The sequence below is a fragment of the Haemorhous mexicanus genome, chromosome 10 (assembly GCF_027477595.1).
Source record: "Haemorhous mexicanus isolate bHaeMex1 chromosome 10, bHaeMex1.pri, whole genome shotgun sequence".
NCBI lineage: Eukaryota > Metazoa > Chordata > Aves > Passeriformes > Fringillidae > Haemorhous > Haemorhous mexicanus.
In genome coordinates, this window is record NC_082350.1 from 18,530,971 (window position 1) to 18,545,688 (window position 14,718).

The 14,718-nt window shown below is 42.1% G+C and overlaps 1 protein-coding gene across 3 annotated transcripts in view; it reads left to right on the forward strand.

Moving 5' to 3' along the window:
- The window catches only part of MCF2L2 (MCF.2 cell line derived transforming sequence-like 2), a 131,981-nt gene that overhangs the window by 17,936 nt on the left and 99,327 nt on the right, over window positions 1-14,718 (forward strand). For all 3 annotated transcript variants that reach the window (XM_059855699.1, XM_059855703.1, XM_059855700.1), the window contains exons 3-5: window positions 6,126-6,240; window positions 11,303-11,393; window positions 12,604-12,723. In XM_059855699.1, coding sequence (XP_059711682.1) covers window positions 6,126-6,240; window positions 11,303-11,393; window positions 12,604-12,723 — 326 coding nt within the window. The remainder of the gene's footprint in view (window positions 1-6,125; window positions 6,241-11,302; window positions 11,394-12,603; window positions 12,724-14,718) is intronic.

Here is a 14,718-nt window from a genome sequence, read left to right on the forward strand (position 1 = left end):
TTCTTTTATTCTTGGAAGTGATGAGAAAGGTGTTTAAATGAGGCTGTTTAAATGCGAGCTACTTAAAGACTTGAAAAATAACTCTTCATAGAAGGCAAGGCTGAGGGGCTTGTTTGTTAGGAATCAGCAAATTACTGGTTCATCAACATAGAAGTACTAATAACAAATAGCAAAGGAGGGTGATAAGGTGTCTTTCATGTCCCCATCTACCTAAATAACAACATTTTAAGAATTTTCAGGCTTGTCTGAAATATCCTCAGTACAGTCCAGAAATAGTATCCTACTATAGGACAGGGCAGTGTAGTTCATAGTTTCAAAGTTGATTTCAGTCTGAATTTTACAGCTAAATTTGAAAACCTGGGAGCCTCCCCTCCAAAATCCCCATGGTAGCATGTGAAGAAGATAAGGAAAGCTTAGAAGCCCCTTTGGCCCAGGGTCTTATTCTCTTGGTGACCACTGGTGAGTCATAGGTAAAACATAGCAGGATTATTCTTTTCTTCCTTAGTCTCTCTCTATTGCCTCCTGCAAAGAGAACTTTAGGTGCAAGCCAGACATTACTATACTTTTCAAAAATGCATTTCTCTAAATAATGTAACTTTCTTTTTCCTTTAGCAAAAGATTGTTTTTTTCATGCAATGAAAACAAAACTGGGCACTCTTCTGCCTCATTTCACTTATTAAAGTAATTCAGATGTAAATGACATCATTTGATTTAGATTTTTTTTCCAGATGGCTCTGTAGCTTTTCCTCAAAGCATGCTCTTAGCTGCTTTTCATTAGGTACGAGCAACCACAAATATTTTGGTGCTTCGGTGCTTGCCTACATGGTGGCTGAAAATTTGATACTTAGCTTATTTCCTGGTTTTCCAAATTGAAATGTTGCAGATCAGTAGCCACTGTCTGGGAAAAAAAAAACCCTTCTGTTCTTTGGTGTCACCATCTCGGGCAGTAAAAGCAATTCCAATGTTCTTGTAGAGCGTTATGGACATAAATTATGTTTTTCTGAACAGCTTCCTAACAGTGGTATACACTGATTTATACTAGATGGGGTTATTTCTTTCAGTCTGGAGGCTGCAGCCTCCAGAGCACAGCCAGTCACCTCTTCCATGCCTGTGCAGAGCCCAGAGGATGTAGCACTGAGCTGTGCTACTCCACAGCCTCTAGCTTTGTCAGGCTCTCCTGCTCAGTCCTGTGGACTACAAATGCATTTGTCCAGTGATAATGAAAGTCAGTGGTTAACTGTTGTAAACTTTGTCAAAAATGAGTATTTCTTTGGTTAGTACCACCTTTTTAGTAACAGCTGGCAGCTGAGGCAGATGCAGTGAACACATAATGTTTCCTTGCAGCGAAGCAGAAAAGAAAGAGGAAAATGATTGAATCAAAGGCTCTTTGTTTTCTCTGGACATGACTCATTAAGAACACTTCTCTCCACTATTGCTGTGTGCAAACTTCTTAAGAGGATCTGGCTGTCTTGTGGTCTCTGAGCAGATGGTAGGAATTATATAACAAGTCTGAGGAGTCTGGTGTTTGATTGTGTCAGGGTCTAGTTATAATGTACATATTACCTGCTAATAGCCTCCTGTTTGTCCTGGTCCTCCACCTACCAGACCCTACTCCATGCCAAGAACAGAGAAACTCTCCAAAGCCTTCCCTGGTCCACTGAGATCATGGAAAAGGCTGCAGTGTAATGTAGCAATGTCCTTAATCACGTAATTTTACTTTGGTCATCTCTTTTCCCATGTGCTGATTTAGCCCTGCTTAGCTTGTGAGATCTGGTAGGAGTACTGGTTCTTGTGGTTAAATTCTAGTTTTGATACCACTACTGCCTCTTCCCTTTCCCTGAAACCAAACTCTCAATTAATGGACTACAGCTGTGACAACACAGGAGTGCTCAGCTAACTTTGTGTGTTTCCTGTAGGTGTTAAGGGAACTAGATCACAAAGTTGAGTAGTACTGAAAGCCTGGTTATTCTAACACACCAGTTATTACTCAGGAATAAAGAACCACTAGTAAAATACTTTTTCTGTCCTGCTGTACCAATCTGCTCTTGGAACTGCTACCATTCCTTCCCTCCACACTTTTTATCTGCAGCTTCACAACCTGTTCTTATCTGTAATTACTCTGTCAAAGAGCCCAATCTGCCATTTGCAGCAAAAATGGATCATGTTGCTAAATCACGACTTTATTAGACAAACTGTCATGAAGTGTATTAGCAGAGAGAATAATTTTCTTTGTGTTCTGCTCCTGTTAACAGACTTCAGGGGATGGGAGAGTATATCTGAAAACAGTAACTGACTCGGAAGCCAGTTTATTTAATTTGCAAAGCCTGGAGGGTATTTGGCCATCTGCTGCCTGTTTAAACTGAGCCTTTTGGAAAACCTGGCCTCACCTGATCCAAAAGGACAGTTTGGATCTTTTATAAAAATTGAGACCCAGGAAACATGATTTAATGAGAAATTCATTGCTCACAACCCTTAATCAACATGGAAAACCAAAACAACAGAACTTGGAAAAAGCAAGACTTGACCAAAGCAGTGAAACTTCAACCAAGATATCATTAGACTTTTTGGCTGTCTGACCCAGGAGATGAACTGTAGTCAGGGCTGGGCTGTGATGACTCAGGGAGCTCTCTGCATGTGGGCAGGCCCAAGCAGTTAAACCTGCATGTGTCAGCAGCATTGGAGAGAATACTTTCCAACACTAACTGATGAGTTAGTGTCTGTGGCAGGCTGGGGAGGTGAGCTCTGGAAACTTGCAAACTAACTTTTGGAACCTCTCCTGACTATAGCCCCTTTGTTGGACTGGTGCTTTACATTTGTTTTGATTTCCCAAGGGAATAAGCTTATTTGGTGATCTCTAGTTAGAAGGGATGCTGGCTATAGAATAGGACTTCAGTGTAGCCCCTTATTGTCTCAACCATGGATATTTTTTGTGCCTAGGTGGGAAGCATGGGAGGGCTGGAACTGAGGAGTAGGAGGTTTTCTAAGATCCTCATTGTGTTCAGGGCCTTGGCCTGCAGTTGTGATTGCTTTTACATCAGTCATAGCAACATACAGATTCAGCTGTGAGAGATCTCAGAATTCAGCACTCACACCTCATTTGTCAATCTCACCCTTTACACTGCAAAGCAAAATTAAAATTTCTCAGCTGCCATAACCTTTTCCCCCCCACATATATTCCCTCCCCAAATACTTCAGCTGTTTTGTTTCCACAGCTGAATTCCGGCCCCATCTTCACTGCAGCAGCTATCCAGGCTGCATTGGCTCCTGGAAAGTCTGTCTAATGGAAGCAGCTATCTATGAGTGCTGCTCTGTGTCCTGAGATTTTGGGGATTGGCACACCTAAGAGTTAGTGAAGGTCCCATTACCATGGGTACCTTGTACAATCCTAATACAGCTTGTGTTCTGTCTCTTCTAAATTTCCTAAGGCAAATTCCATGTTCTCAGTCCTTATTGCTATGTTGCTGACTGGAGACTGTCCCTATTGGGACAGTTTGTGCTGTCTGCCCTTTCAAGACACTGAGTAATATCTAGCTAAAGTATTTCAAGGACGAAGAAATCTTGTGGCAACTCCCTAGAAAGAAAGGTTGATGGCCAAGGAAAAAAGGGCTGCAGCTTGTCAATCCACATTCTGCAGAAATTTGCATACTGCAGCAATTCTTGGATTAGTGTCAGGGAAAAAGTGACATTAAAATTTAGATGTATGGAATTGCTCTCTACTGAAGAGACAATTTCCCAGACACCCTCAGTATTTAAAGAGCTTCCCTTATATCCCTTATCCAAATGGATATAGATAATTTTCCTTGGTAACTCAACTACTGCTTGAAGTTCAGATATGGGCAGGAAAAAACCATTTGTAACATATTTGTGGTATTTCTTGTCACTCAACACTTCTCTTCTCATCATAGCACTTAACAATTTCTGAATACCAAACTTCCTCAAACTTCCCCCTAATTTCCTGGCGTGGCAGGAGCTGAAGGTTTCCTTGTTTATTTCCCTGTCTGAAGTGCAGCTCTGCTGAACCATCTGAGGGTTCTGGTGTGGTTGCAGCAGGAAGTGTTTTCTTCACATTGGAGAATGAGATGGAGATCAGGAGCTGCAAAGGGCCTGTGCCTTAGTCAGAGGCAAGAGCTGCAGACTCTTCATTGACTGTTCAGTCTGAGGCTGCTCCTAAGTGTCTTAGATTTGTTGCCAGTGGTGGAATGAAGAAGTCAGTGTTCAGTCTGCTTACATTCATTCTTCAGATGGCTTTTTATAGGAGAAGATCCCATGACAAAAATACACACCCACATACATAGAGTGCATCATCAGCCTGCCTCATCCAGCTCAGGGAAGAGGCCAGGAGAAGAAGAGCACATCCGTGAATGGAGATGCAGGAGATGAAATAAAAGGGACACAAAGAGATCCTCATGAGCAGGAGGAGCATTAGAAGTGCCCTTTGAAACTTGTAGTTTGAACAAATCTTGAGTATAACTGCCTCTAAACTATCAGGTGTTGAAGTATGGAATCCAGGGGAATCTCTACCTTATCCTCCAGTGGCAAATATTGCTGCTTTACACAAAAATATTCCAAGTTACTACATCTCCCTCATTTAAAGTATAATCACATGTTTGAAATATGTGAATGGGAAAGTTTGGTGCCCAGAAATCCTGTGAATGTTCACAAGATACCAAGTATGAAATACCTTGGCTTGCACTGAGCTCTGAACAAAGAGACAGCAGACAAATCTGAAATTGAATTTTCCTGGCTGTTACTGTTTGTGTCCAGGAGATGTCACTGAGAATCTGTAACAAACCAGCCTAACTGGGTACCTGCTGGTCTAGAGTGCAGCAGTCTGGGGAAAGCCTGACTAAATTTGCAAGACAGCATATTCTACATCAGTGCTGACTGCAGACAGTGCAGCTGGAGGTCCAGCTGCCATGCATCAGCATTTGGCATCCCAAGGCCAGTGGGGAGGTCAATGTGGAGGCTGTGGCTCTGCTCAGCATTTGAAATCCAATTCAGTGCAGTGTGAATAATGGCTTTCTGGCTTTCCCTCCTGGCTGAGACACTTTTGAGTCTCTGTAGGCCTGTTTTCTCCCTAGCAAGGTGAGTTTAGTGAATGATCTAAGATAACTGAGTCATTTTCAGGTGTAATCAAAGAAATAACCAACCTTCAGGAGGGAAAAGAGGGGCTGAAGGTAGTGTGCTGATACATGTCTCCAGATGTCAAGAAGAAAAAGGATTTCCTTGTTCAAAATTCCTATTTTCTAGAGCTCTGAGTTTTACCTTGTGCAAACATTGTATTCCACAGCATTCCAGCTCTCCATGGCCAGAAGGGATTTTAAATAATCCAACAGAGGCTGTGAGGATAGGGCAGAGGCAGGACCAGGACTAGCAAGGGACTGTCCACTCCACAGAGAAATAGCCAGGAATTACTGGAGCACCTCCTTGCAATGACCACCAACAGAGCAGAGAAACTGGTTTGTGGCATCAGCTGTGGTTATCAACAAGGAAAGGCAATGGTGGATGGGAGCAGCCAGGAAACAGGGATGATTTGTGGGGATTTAGAGGGTGCTTTCAAGGAATGAGAACACTTTTTTTCCCCCCCATCCCATGTTCTTAATGGGATAATTTATTGGATATTTTCCTGAAGAAGGTAATTTACTGCCTCAGAGCTTCCTCTTTACTAAAGAGAAGCTCAGAATCTGGCTGTCCCTTGGGCAAGAGTCCTCTGTGTGTGACGAATGACTCAGAAAATTGTGTCTACAGCACAACTATGCTCAGTATTGGGTTGTTACACAATTCCTGAGCCTGGTGCAAAAAATAGGTTTACATAAAGATTGCACAGAAAGGAGAAAGACTCAGGGAAAATATCCTTAATTTAAGGAGAATGAAGCAATAAGGTACCCTTAACAAAATCTTTGTTTCATCATGTTGCTTTATGTGCTGCTGCCTCCTCAGTCTGCTCTCAGCTTTGAGCCCAAGCTGGTGAGAAACTCATAACTTCTGTGTGGTTGGAGATGATGATCATTACTGCATGTGGTTGCTTTACAAGAAGAAATATGCCAGTCTTTCCCACTTGAGTACTGACCAGTCTGTCCAATGTCATAAAATCACCTTCTAAACTTTGACTTTTTTTTTTTCAGGAGGAAGAGGGAAGGATGGGGCACCCATTATAACCTTTCCAGAATTTGCAGGATTCAGTGAGATACCTGATGATGATTTTCTGAATGTGGTCACTTATCTAACCAGCATTCCCAGGTGAGACTAAGCACAAATTTCTGTTGATTTCCTAGAGAGTTTTGCTTTCCCAGTGGCTCTCTGACTTTAGTGGTGCTACCAGGACATAACAATGCCTCTGCATCTCTCCAGTCGTTATGAAACTTCCCTATCTACTGGAGGCCCTAGGAATTGTGTCACGGAAGAGACAGCTTCACACAGGGCAGGTTGAACTGAATTGGAACAGGAACAGATCTGAAGAGCAGCAGCAAGGATGGCAGATCAGCGGGAGCTAAGAGGGGTTGTTTGTGAGAAGCCTCGGGGGCACTGGATGTAATGAGGGAAGGGCTGCTTCAGGAAGGAGCCCCATACTCACACAGGCCCCATGACTGCTTTTTCTCTGAGTGCACCTTTCCACGCAGCTTTTCCTTGGCTGAAAAGGCAGGTGAGGTGCCCCACTGACAGGATCCTGGCAAGCACCATGTGCTTTCAGGTACTTCGTTTCTTTGGAGATTGCTGCACAGCCAGCATGTTTTCATTGCTTTTTGCCTGCAGCTTTATAAGGATAGTAAAACAAACTGACTTGCCCTGCTCTGAGGAAATGTGCTAAGGCATGACTGCTGAATTACTTTTTGCTTATCTAAGAGAGCTTAATATTTTTTCAGTCCCCTGATCCTGTCTCTAGACCATGGCTGTTTGCGCTAGTGAGAAGCACAGCAACAATTTATCATTTCCTGTGATCTTCTGCAAAAAGATGCTTAGAGGATCATAGCAGAAAACGTGCCTCCTTCAAGTTTGAGCGAGACGTTTCAGAGCTCCACCCACGTGTATTTGCCAAAGTTGTTGCTAAAGAGTTGCCAAAGCAAGCTGAGAGAAACCACATACTGTGAACTTAACAGCTTCATTGTTTCACTCTGCTCTGTGGGACTTTTGTTCCACCAGGGGAAACTCTGTTTTGAATATTTCTTTACTCCTTCAGGACTGGGAGGGTGACCAGCCTCAGGGTATATTCAACAGCAGCAGTGGCTGAGAAAAGCACAAAAGTAGTTTTTCAGTTCTTTGTACTTGGTATGCAGGAAGATGATTCGCAGTGATTTTGTCGCATGTGGGGAACCAGCATGTTACAATGTCAACATGACAGACAGACACCCTTTGAGCCTCTGCAGCCTGTGTGAAGCCCAAAAGCACAGATGCATTCAAAAGAAATTAACCGAATTCATGAAGGATTGCTCCCTCAATGGCAGCTGGACACAATGGCTCAAATGCAAACCCAGGCTGGAGAAATTAATTTATTCCTTAACGCTGGGACTTATATACCAAGAGAATATATTGTCCAAGAGAATATACTCAGAGAAATATTGTCCTTCTCTTTTCCCTGCTGCCTTTGTCTCAGCACCCACTACCTACCAACACTGGGTTCAGGGTGTTGAACTAGATGGACTTTTGCTTTGTTTCAGTTTCAGTTCTGTGTTTTCTCTTCCCCTGAGGAATCTCAGTCATGTGCAAAGAATGAAGAATTGAGTTTCAAAACTTTGTAAGTCAGGAGAGCTGTGATATACTTATTTTACAGATGATGAGGTATGTGGGAGTAATATCTCACTCTACAAACAGGATCACCAGAACCTGTGTTGAGTAAGTGACTGCTCAGTTTGCTCTGAATGACCTGTTCAATGGTCAGTGACTAGCTGGAGTTTCAAGGTACATTTTCTGCATACCAGCACATTGGTTTGGCTCTTAGGTTCATCACAGACCACACTGAAGGGATGTGAATTTTCCAGGATATTTTCTAGTCTTTATTGCAGTACTTTTGGAAAGATTGCTTTCATTTTTTCTGTCACCATTTGAAACTTGCCACTCTCTCTGTAAATGGTGAGAAAGAAAGATGTTAATTTAGAAGAACCTGAGCAGCAAGCTTTGTGTGATTTATGACATAATTATATGGAGTTCAAACTCAATGAGGCCCAAGTAGTGGACCTGTTAGGGTGCAGCAGAGCCCTGTCAATCTGCAGTTGGCTGGTCCATGCACACAGTGTCTCTGCCATGTACCTCAGCAAGCAGTAAAAGGTGTGCATTGTTACTTTTGCCAGCACTGCTGTACTAGATAGTGCTGTGTATAATATAACAGTATTCCTGTGTGTGTAATTTCACTGCTAGGAGTCCACCTTTTACTTTAATTCTCAAGAAAGTGTGAAGGTATCCAACAAAGTAACTAAGAACAGAGAACTGTCTCTAACTCTTCTGGAGTTACAAATGGTATGGCCATGAATCAAGTAAGATGAGGTACAGTTTGAAAAGCAGTTCATCCTATTTATCATAGAAAATACTTCCTTCTTCAGAGCTCAGTGAACAAGAGAAATCAGCATCATTTTCCAGACAGAGAGAATATCTGTCTTTTATAGTGTCTGATTTTGCATAGCCTGTACAATCAGGTTCATGCTAGTTGTGGAGATAAGCTCTGTGATTGCAGATAACATCACTTAGTGTTTGTAACTTTCTAAGTCCTTCTGGAATGGTTAGTCTTATATGCTCATCTGACAAAACATATGATAGGGTTGAAGATCAGCCCAGTGAGACTTTTGTAACCTGATTCATTTTCTCTGTGATTCAACACCTGCTCATGAGAATGCTCCACCAAAGGAGTCTGCATACAAACACATCCACAGATGCTCAGTAACATGGTGTATGCACATGCATGTCTCTGTGCATGCACTAGATAGCTCTAGGAAGCCCTTTTTTACTTGCTTTATTCCATGGCCAGAATTTCTTTCTCTTTAACTTGACATGGATTAAGTACTTTGATAAACCGGTGTCCTTCTCTCCTTCCAAAAGAGGTCAGGAATTCAACATCTCAAGTCAGTGTTCAAGGGCTAACCTGAACATAGAGCTGAGGGTGGAAGAGTTCTGCTGATTGCAGATATTTCATTCAGGGAAAAAGAAACTTTCTGCCAGACATCTGTAGATCTAGGCAAATGTGCCAGAATTTATTCTGGAGGTAAGCCCGATGTTTATCTGCTCTTCAGGATTGTCTTCAAAACCCTCCTTTTCAGAGAACTGAAGAAACCCCAATGCATTTTCATAATGACAGTAGAGATATTACGGTACTGACAATGAGAAAACATTGATAGAATGTGTGTGTGTGTGTTTGTTCTTAAACAAACTTTCTCTGGATGCACGCTGGAGTGGGGGTTCTCAGCTGTACATGCACTTGTGCTGATGCTGCCATCTCGGCCAGGCCTCTTCCCGTGGCTGTGTGCCTGCATCCATCCCGTGGTGCCAAATGACATTCAGACCTTGGCATGGCCTTTCAGCATGATGCTGAAATAGGATCCCTTGCTGACACTCTCTCTGTTTCCCTGGTTAAATTTAGGACTTCTGTCAGTCCTATCTATCTAAAAAGAAAAAAAATCTGCAAAACCCCCCCAACAACAACAACCAAACAAACAATCCCACAAACAAGCAAAACAACAAAAAAACCTTCACATCAAAAAGCAAACATGCAAGTACCATTGGCTTATCTCAGTGACTATAACTGGTGCTGTGCTGAACATCATTTGAACGTGAAGGACCCGGGCTGAGACTTTTATCTTTAGTTTCTCACTCTTTCTGTAACAATCTGCAACACACACAGTATCTTTGTTGCCCTTATTTGAACATTATCAAGGAATTTTATTCTGTGAAATATTTGTTGAGCTACTGAAGGATATGTATGTGTTTGTGTATATCTAAGACTACTGAAGGGTATGTATACATTTGTGTATTTATAAAAAGTAAAACAGACAAATTCTCTTCCCTGTGCTTGAAAGGCACTGTTGCAAACATATTTTCTGTTGTCTGCAGAGAGCTGCATGTTGCACTACTAAAGAGGAAAGGTCATGTATTGTCATTGAATTTTGAAATCCTCAGAGGAATGCTGTAAAAATACTGCATTGGAAAATTTAGTGAGTTTTCCTGTTAGCAGTATGAGCTACTAGGAGCATTCACATGGCATCCCAGTTTTGCACAATACTTAGGCTTTCAGTTTTTGATCCTGCAGAGCTGCAACAAGAGCTCAGATGTGTTACTGTGTTGGTAGTCTTCAGTAGATTATTGACATGAGTTTGGATAAAATGACCCATGGAAACAGCTCCTGAGTTGGTCCTTGTATGGAAGGTGGAATAGGGATCAAGGAGATACTTTAAACCATTTTTTTTCCTTAACCCATGATAAGATGTTTGATTGCAGTATGTCCTCTGATTATGACATTTATACTCTTCCTGCCTGCCTGTGGTTTATTCTGAGATGGCTGAGCCATCCTGCTTTAGTGAAGGTTCTGGACACTCAGTGTGTACTTCTTAGCTTCTCCAATGCTGAGTGCTCTTGGAAGGCAGAGAGAAGAGCAGTCCCACTGAAACCTGGCACTCCAGAGTGGGATTTTTGAGAGGGAAAGAGAGGATGGGGTATTTATGAGGTCTACGTAGGAGGAATGGAGCACCAAATCCCTGCCTCCTAGATCCTCCTTGAAAAGCACTGAGAAGGAACAGGAGCTGTTATTCTAGCCAGTATGTTGAAAAGGAGAGTTTGGAATGACTTGCAACCCTAGAACAATTTTGTGATTGGCAAAATAGAACTCTTCATTTTCTGCTTTGCCTACCAGAATTCCTGGGGCTTTGTGCACACAAGTCAGGGGATACTGATGCCCTGGAGCTCAGTGCTCCTGTCAGATGTCAGCATACTTGGAGAATGAAGACTGTAGGGGGGTGTCTAATTTTGCAGAAAAAAAAAAATATCTGGGGGTTTTGTCTTCAAAAGAGCACAGTGTAATTTGTGATCCTGAACTATTCATGTCACCTAGACTGGCAGCAGAGCAGCACAGCAGCTGAGAGATTCAGCAGATAAAATATTCATGTTTTGTGTAAGCTGCTAGCCTTATGCTGGAAAGAGAAATTTTGCCGGCTTTACTTTTCATGCGCGTTTCTGCCAAATATTCATTCTTTCCACTGTACGTTGTGTTTTCATAATGGGCTCTGAGCGTGGTGTGACGGAGGCTGTGTTTTGCTGCAATTCTCTGCCTTGGAACAGGAGTGTCTCCCTGTAACCCAGCACACCTATTTCATCTGTTTTGCAGTCTGGAGGCTGCCAGCATTGGATTCATCATCATCATAGACAGACGACGGGACAAATGGAGTGCAGTCAAGGCATCCCTGACACGAATAGCAGTAAGTGCTTGCTTTTGTTATTTATCTTCTAGAAATTAAAATTGTCTGCTGAACCTTCAGCACACGATACAGCCTCCTGTGCTCATTTTAAGCTCCCATTTTCTGGCTGTGGATGCAGATTCTCCTCGACCCTGCAGCTCGTAAGTGTTAAATAAGAGAGGGAGGAAGCTGCAGAGACAAATTACAGTCTTGTTTACTGCTGAATTAGGACAAATTCCTTATTTTCTGGGTTGACTGCAATATAAATTATAGTAATATGAAGTTAGTTCCTAGAAGGGTATTAAGAGGTACCCCGTCTGTGCCCTGAGGAGGGATGACGTGGCCTGCTTATGAAAGAAATAGATCCCAAGGGATTTGTGTTTGCACAGTAGTAAATTATCTCTATCAGAAACTCTCAATAGCTTATTTGCAAAAGTCAGAGCTGGGCACTGATTTTCAGTGCTAAAAAAACCAGCTGGTTTTATGCATCTCTTACTAGGAGCATTCACTGTGTGAGGACCAAGCACTTACACACAGAGGTGTGGGATGGTGGGATGACAAAGGTGACTTTAAGTTCTTTCAAGGTAATTAGACAGAAATGTTTTTCATTCTCAGGGGTTTTTGATGTTCTCTTCAAGAAATTGTCCTTTTTTTTATGCTTGATGAGCTCAGAGGAGTGCGAGAGATGTAGGCTGGGTGTTGCAGGCAGGGACGTATCTGATGAACATGTTGAGTGCTTGCCTGTGTGTAAAAATATGTGAGGTTAAAAAGATTCAAAACCCTTTGCAGAGTGAATAGGTAGGTCAGCTTGGGGAACCCATCTGTGCTACCAGCTTCCCTCACCAGTCCAACCTGGGCAGCCAGCTTTGCCCTCTAGTGGCTGCAGCCTAAGAAATGGGAAAACTTCTGGTGTGGTGGTGCAAGTGGGACTTGGTGGGATTGGGGTCTGGGGGAGTAAGGCAATACTCAGGAACTTTGGAGCTCTGTGATAAATCTGTATGATGAAACAACATGTGGGTGGGCAGTAAAATACATGGGTCAGTCTTCCTGTTGGGTTTGGAAATAGTTACAACGAGCAAGTGTTGAATGGACCAGCTGAGGCAATGAGCAGCTGGACTGAGCAAGACTCAGTAAGTCCTACCTGCTTTGCCCTACTGGTGAGGAAACACTTGGCTGAAAATTCCCTTGTAAGGTAGAAATGTGCCTTCTAAGAATTCTATATTTCTTGCAGGGAGCATTTCCAGGAAACCTGCAGCTGGTGTTTGTCCTGAGACCCTCCCGCTTTATCCAAAGGGCAATCGCTGACATTGGCATTAAACTCTATCGAGATGACTTTAAAATGAAGGTACCGGTAAGCATGCAGTTTTTCGTCCATGCATTTTCTTTTCTCCATTTCTGCAGTTCTGGGCTGTCAGCAATTTCCCATAACCCAGGATTGCAAGTTGCACCTGGGCCTTTCATCTTGGTCTATGTGGTGACTCCAAAGAGTTATTTAGCAGTGGATAGTTCATAATGTTTAATGGACACATTCCCATGTCCAGTCTAGCTATAAAATGTGGCTCAGTTTTTAAGTACTGGCATTTTAACTCAATGGAGATCTTCCCTTCATGTAGGCAGAGGTAGACTCCAGTGACAAACATAAGTATTCAGGACTACAGAGCAGCAGAAGCCTAGGGCTGAATTCTGCACTATTTGATGGGTTGTCCATGGCAGCACTGACTGTCCCTCTAACATTGTTTATTCTGAATGTCTTTTATGATTCCCATGCCCTTAAGATTCAGAGTTTGTGTTTTAGTTATTTTTATATGCACTTAGCATATGCTGTATGTTGATGAGACTGTGATATGAAGAAGGTTATCAATCCTGAAAGAGTTGGAGATTATTCTATGAGGGGTCTTTTAGGAGTTGTTTTTAGCTGCATGTTTGCATGTGGTGTCAAAAAATTTTAAGTTTTATAAATAAACTTGAATTATGATTATTGATGATATTTCATCCTGGATCAGACTCATACTGTGTTCCACAGTGACTTTACTGGAGGGATTTCAGATAACTGTTTTGGATTTTGCTTTTGGGTTTATGTTGTTTTGCAAAATACTTATGGCTCTCCTTCAACAAATTCTAGCTCTGTTGAAACTCAAGTTTGAAGTTCAGGTGTTAAAACCACTTTCTGCTCCTTCTGAAGTGAGAGACAGCAGCTATTTATTACAGTGCACACAGGAAAGGAACCATGAACAGACATTTGGTTACTGTGATTAAATTGTAACATTTACTGTCATTTGGTAAGTGTGGCTTTTTGGTAAAATGCAAAATTGATGAAAAAAATTACATTTGAATGCAAACCAAAATATTTCATAGTACTTTAAAAAATGGATGTACCTATATTTAATATGCCACAATCTGTTGCTATAGCAACCTTTCTACCAGTGACTGCAGCCCAGACAGGGACAACTTCATCAAGGACTGGCATTTTCCAACAATTCCGCATTTCCTCTACTTTTAACAATTTATTTGATATCAGAGTAGCATTTCAAAACTTGGAAGGGATCAAAGTTGGAAGGGAGGTTAGTTCTAGACAGGGGTCAAGCACTGCATTAAGTATGAAATGCTAACTTATCTTTCTTACAGGCAGGAAAATCAAGATATCAGTTTAGTTTGGGGTCATCTTGGATATTTTGAGCCATCCTGGGCTCAAAATCATCCACAGAGCTCTTAGAGAGGAGCCTTACAAAAAGGAAGAGCATGACACGCTTGCTGCCTCCTGCCCGGATAGCTGTAGACAGCCTGTCAGATTTATAGACAGGCTGCCCACATATGTCTGATGCTATTCTAAGTTTCTTAGGGCTGTACTACAGGTGTTCTAAGTTCCTGGGATCTGTCATGCTCTCTGGAAGGGCTTTTCGCCTGGGTTGCCCATTCTAAAAATACCATCTGGGTATGTCCTGCATACCCCAATTTCAGAGCAGGGAAGTTACTGAGAACAATGTCTGTTTGTCCTCCTTGAAAACAGCATCCTAAATGCCAAGCAGGAGAACAGGACCACAGAGTTCTTGTTCCATTGGAGATGTCCTTACTCAAGGAATTAGGGATCAGTACCTACCTTCAATATCACCATGACCTTTTAAATTGTTTGCAGGTTGTTTTTTTTGTATTGTGTTTGGCCCTATGACAACATTCATGTCATAACTGGCCCATGGATGGGTGGCATTTCCTGTCACAACTGTGAGTCAGGACCAAGACATGAGCATTCACAAGGAGCTCCAAGAATATTGTGTTTGTTTGTTAAGGAAACATTTGTTTAATAATTTATTTGAGTTATCACCCTGCAAATATGCTCAGTAAAATAGAT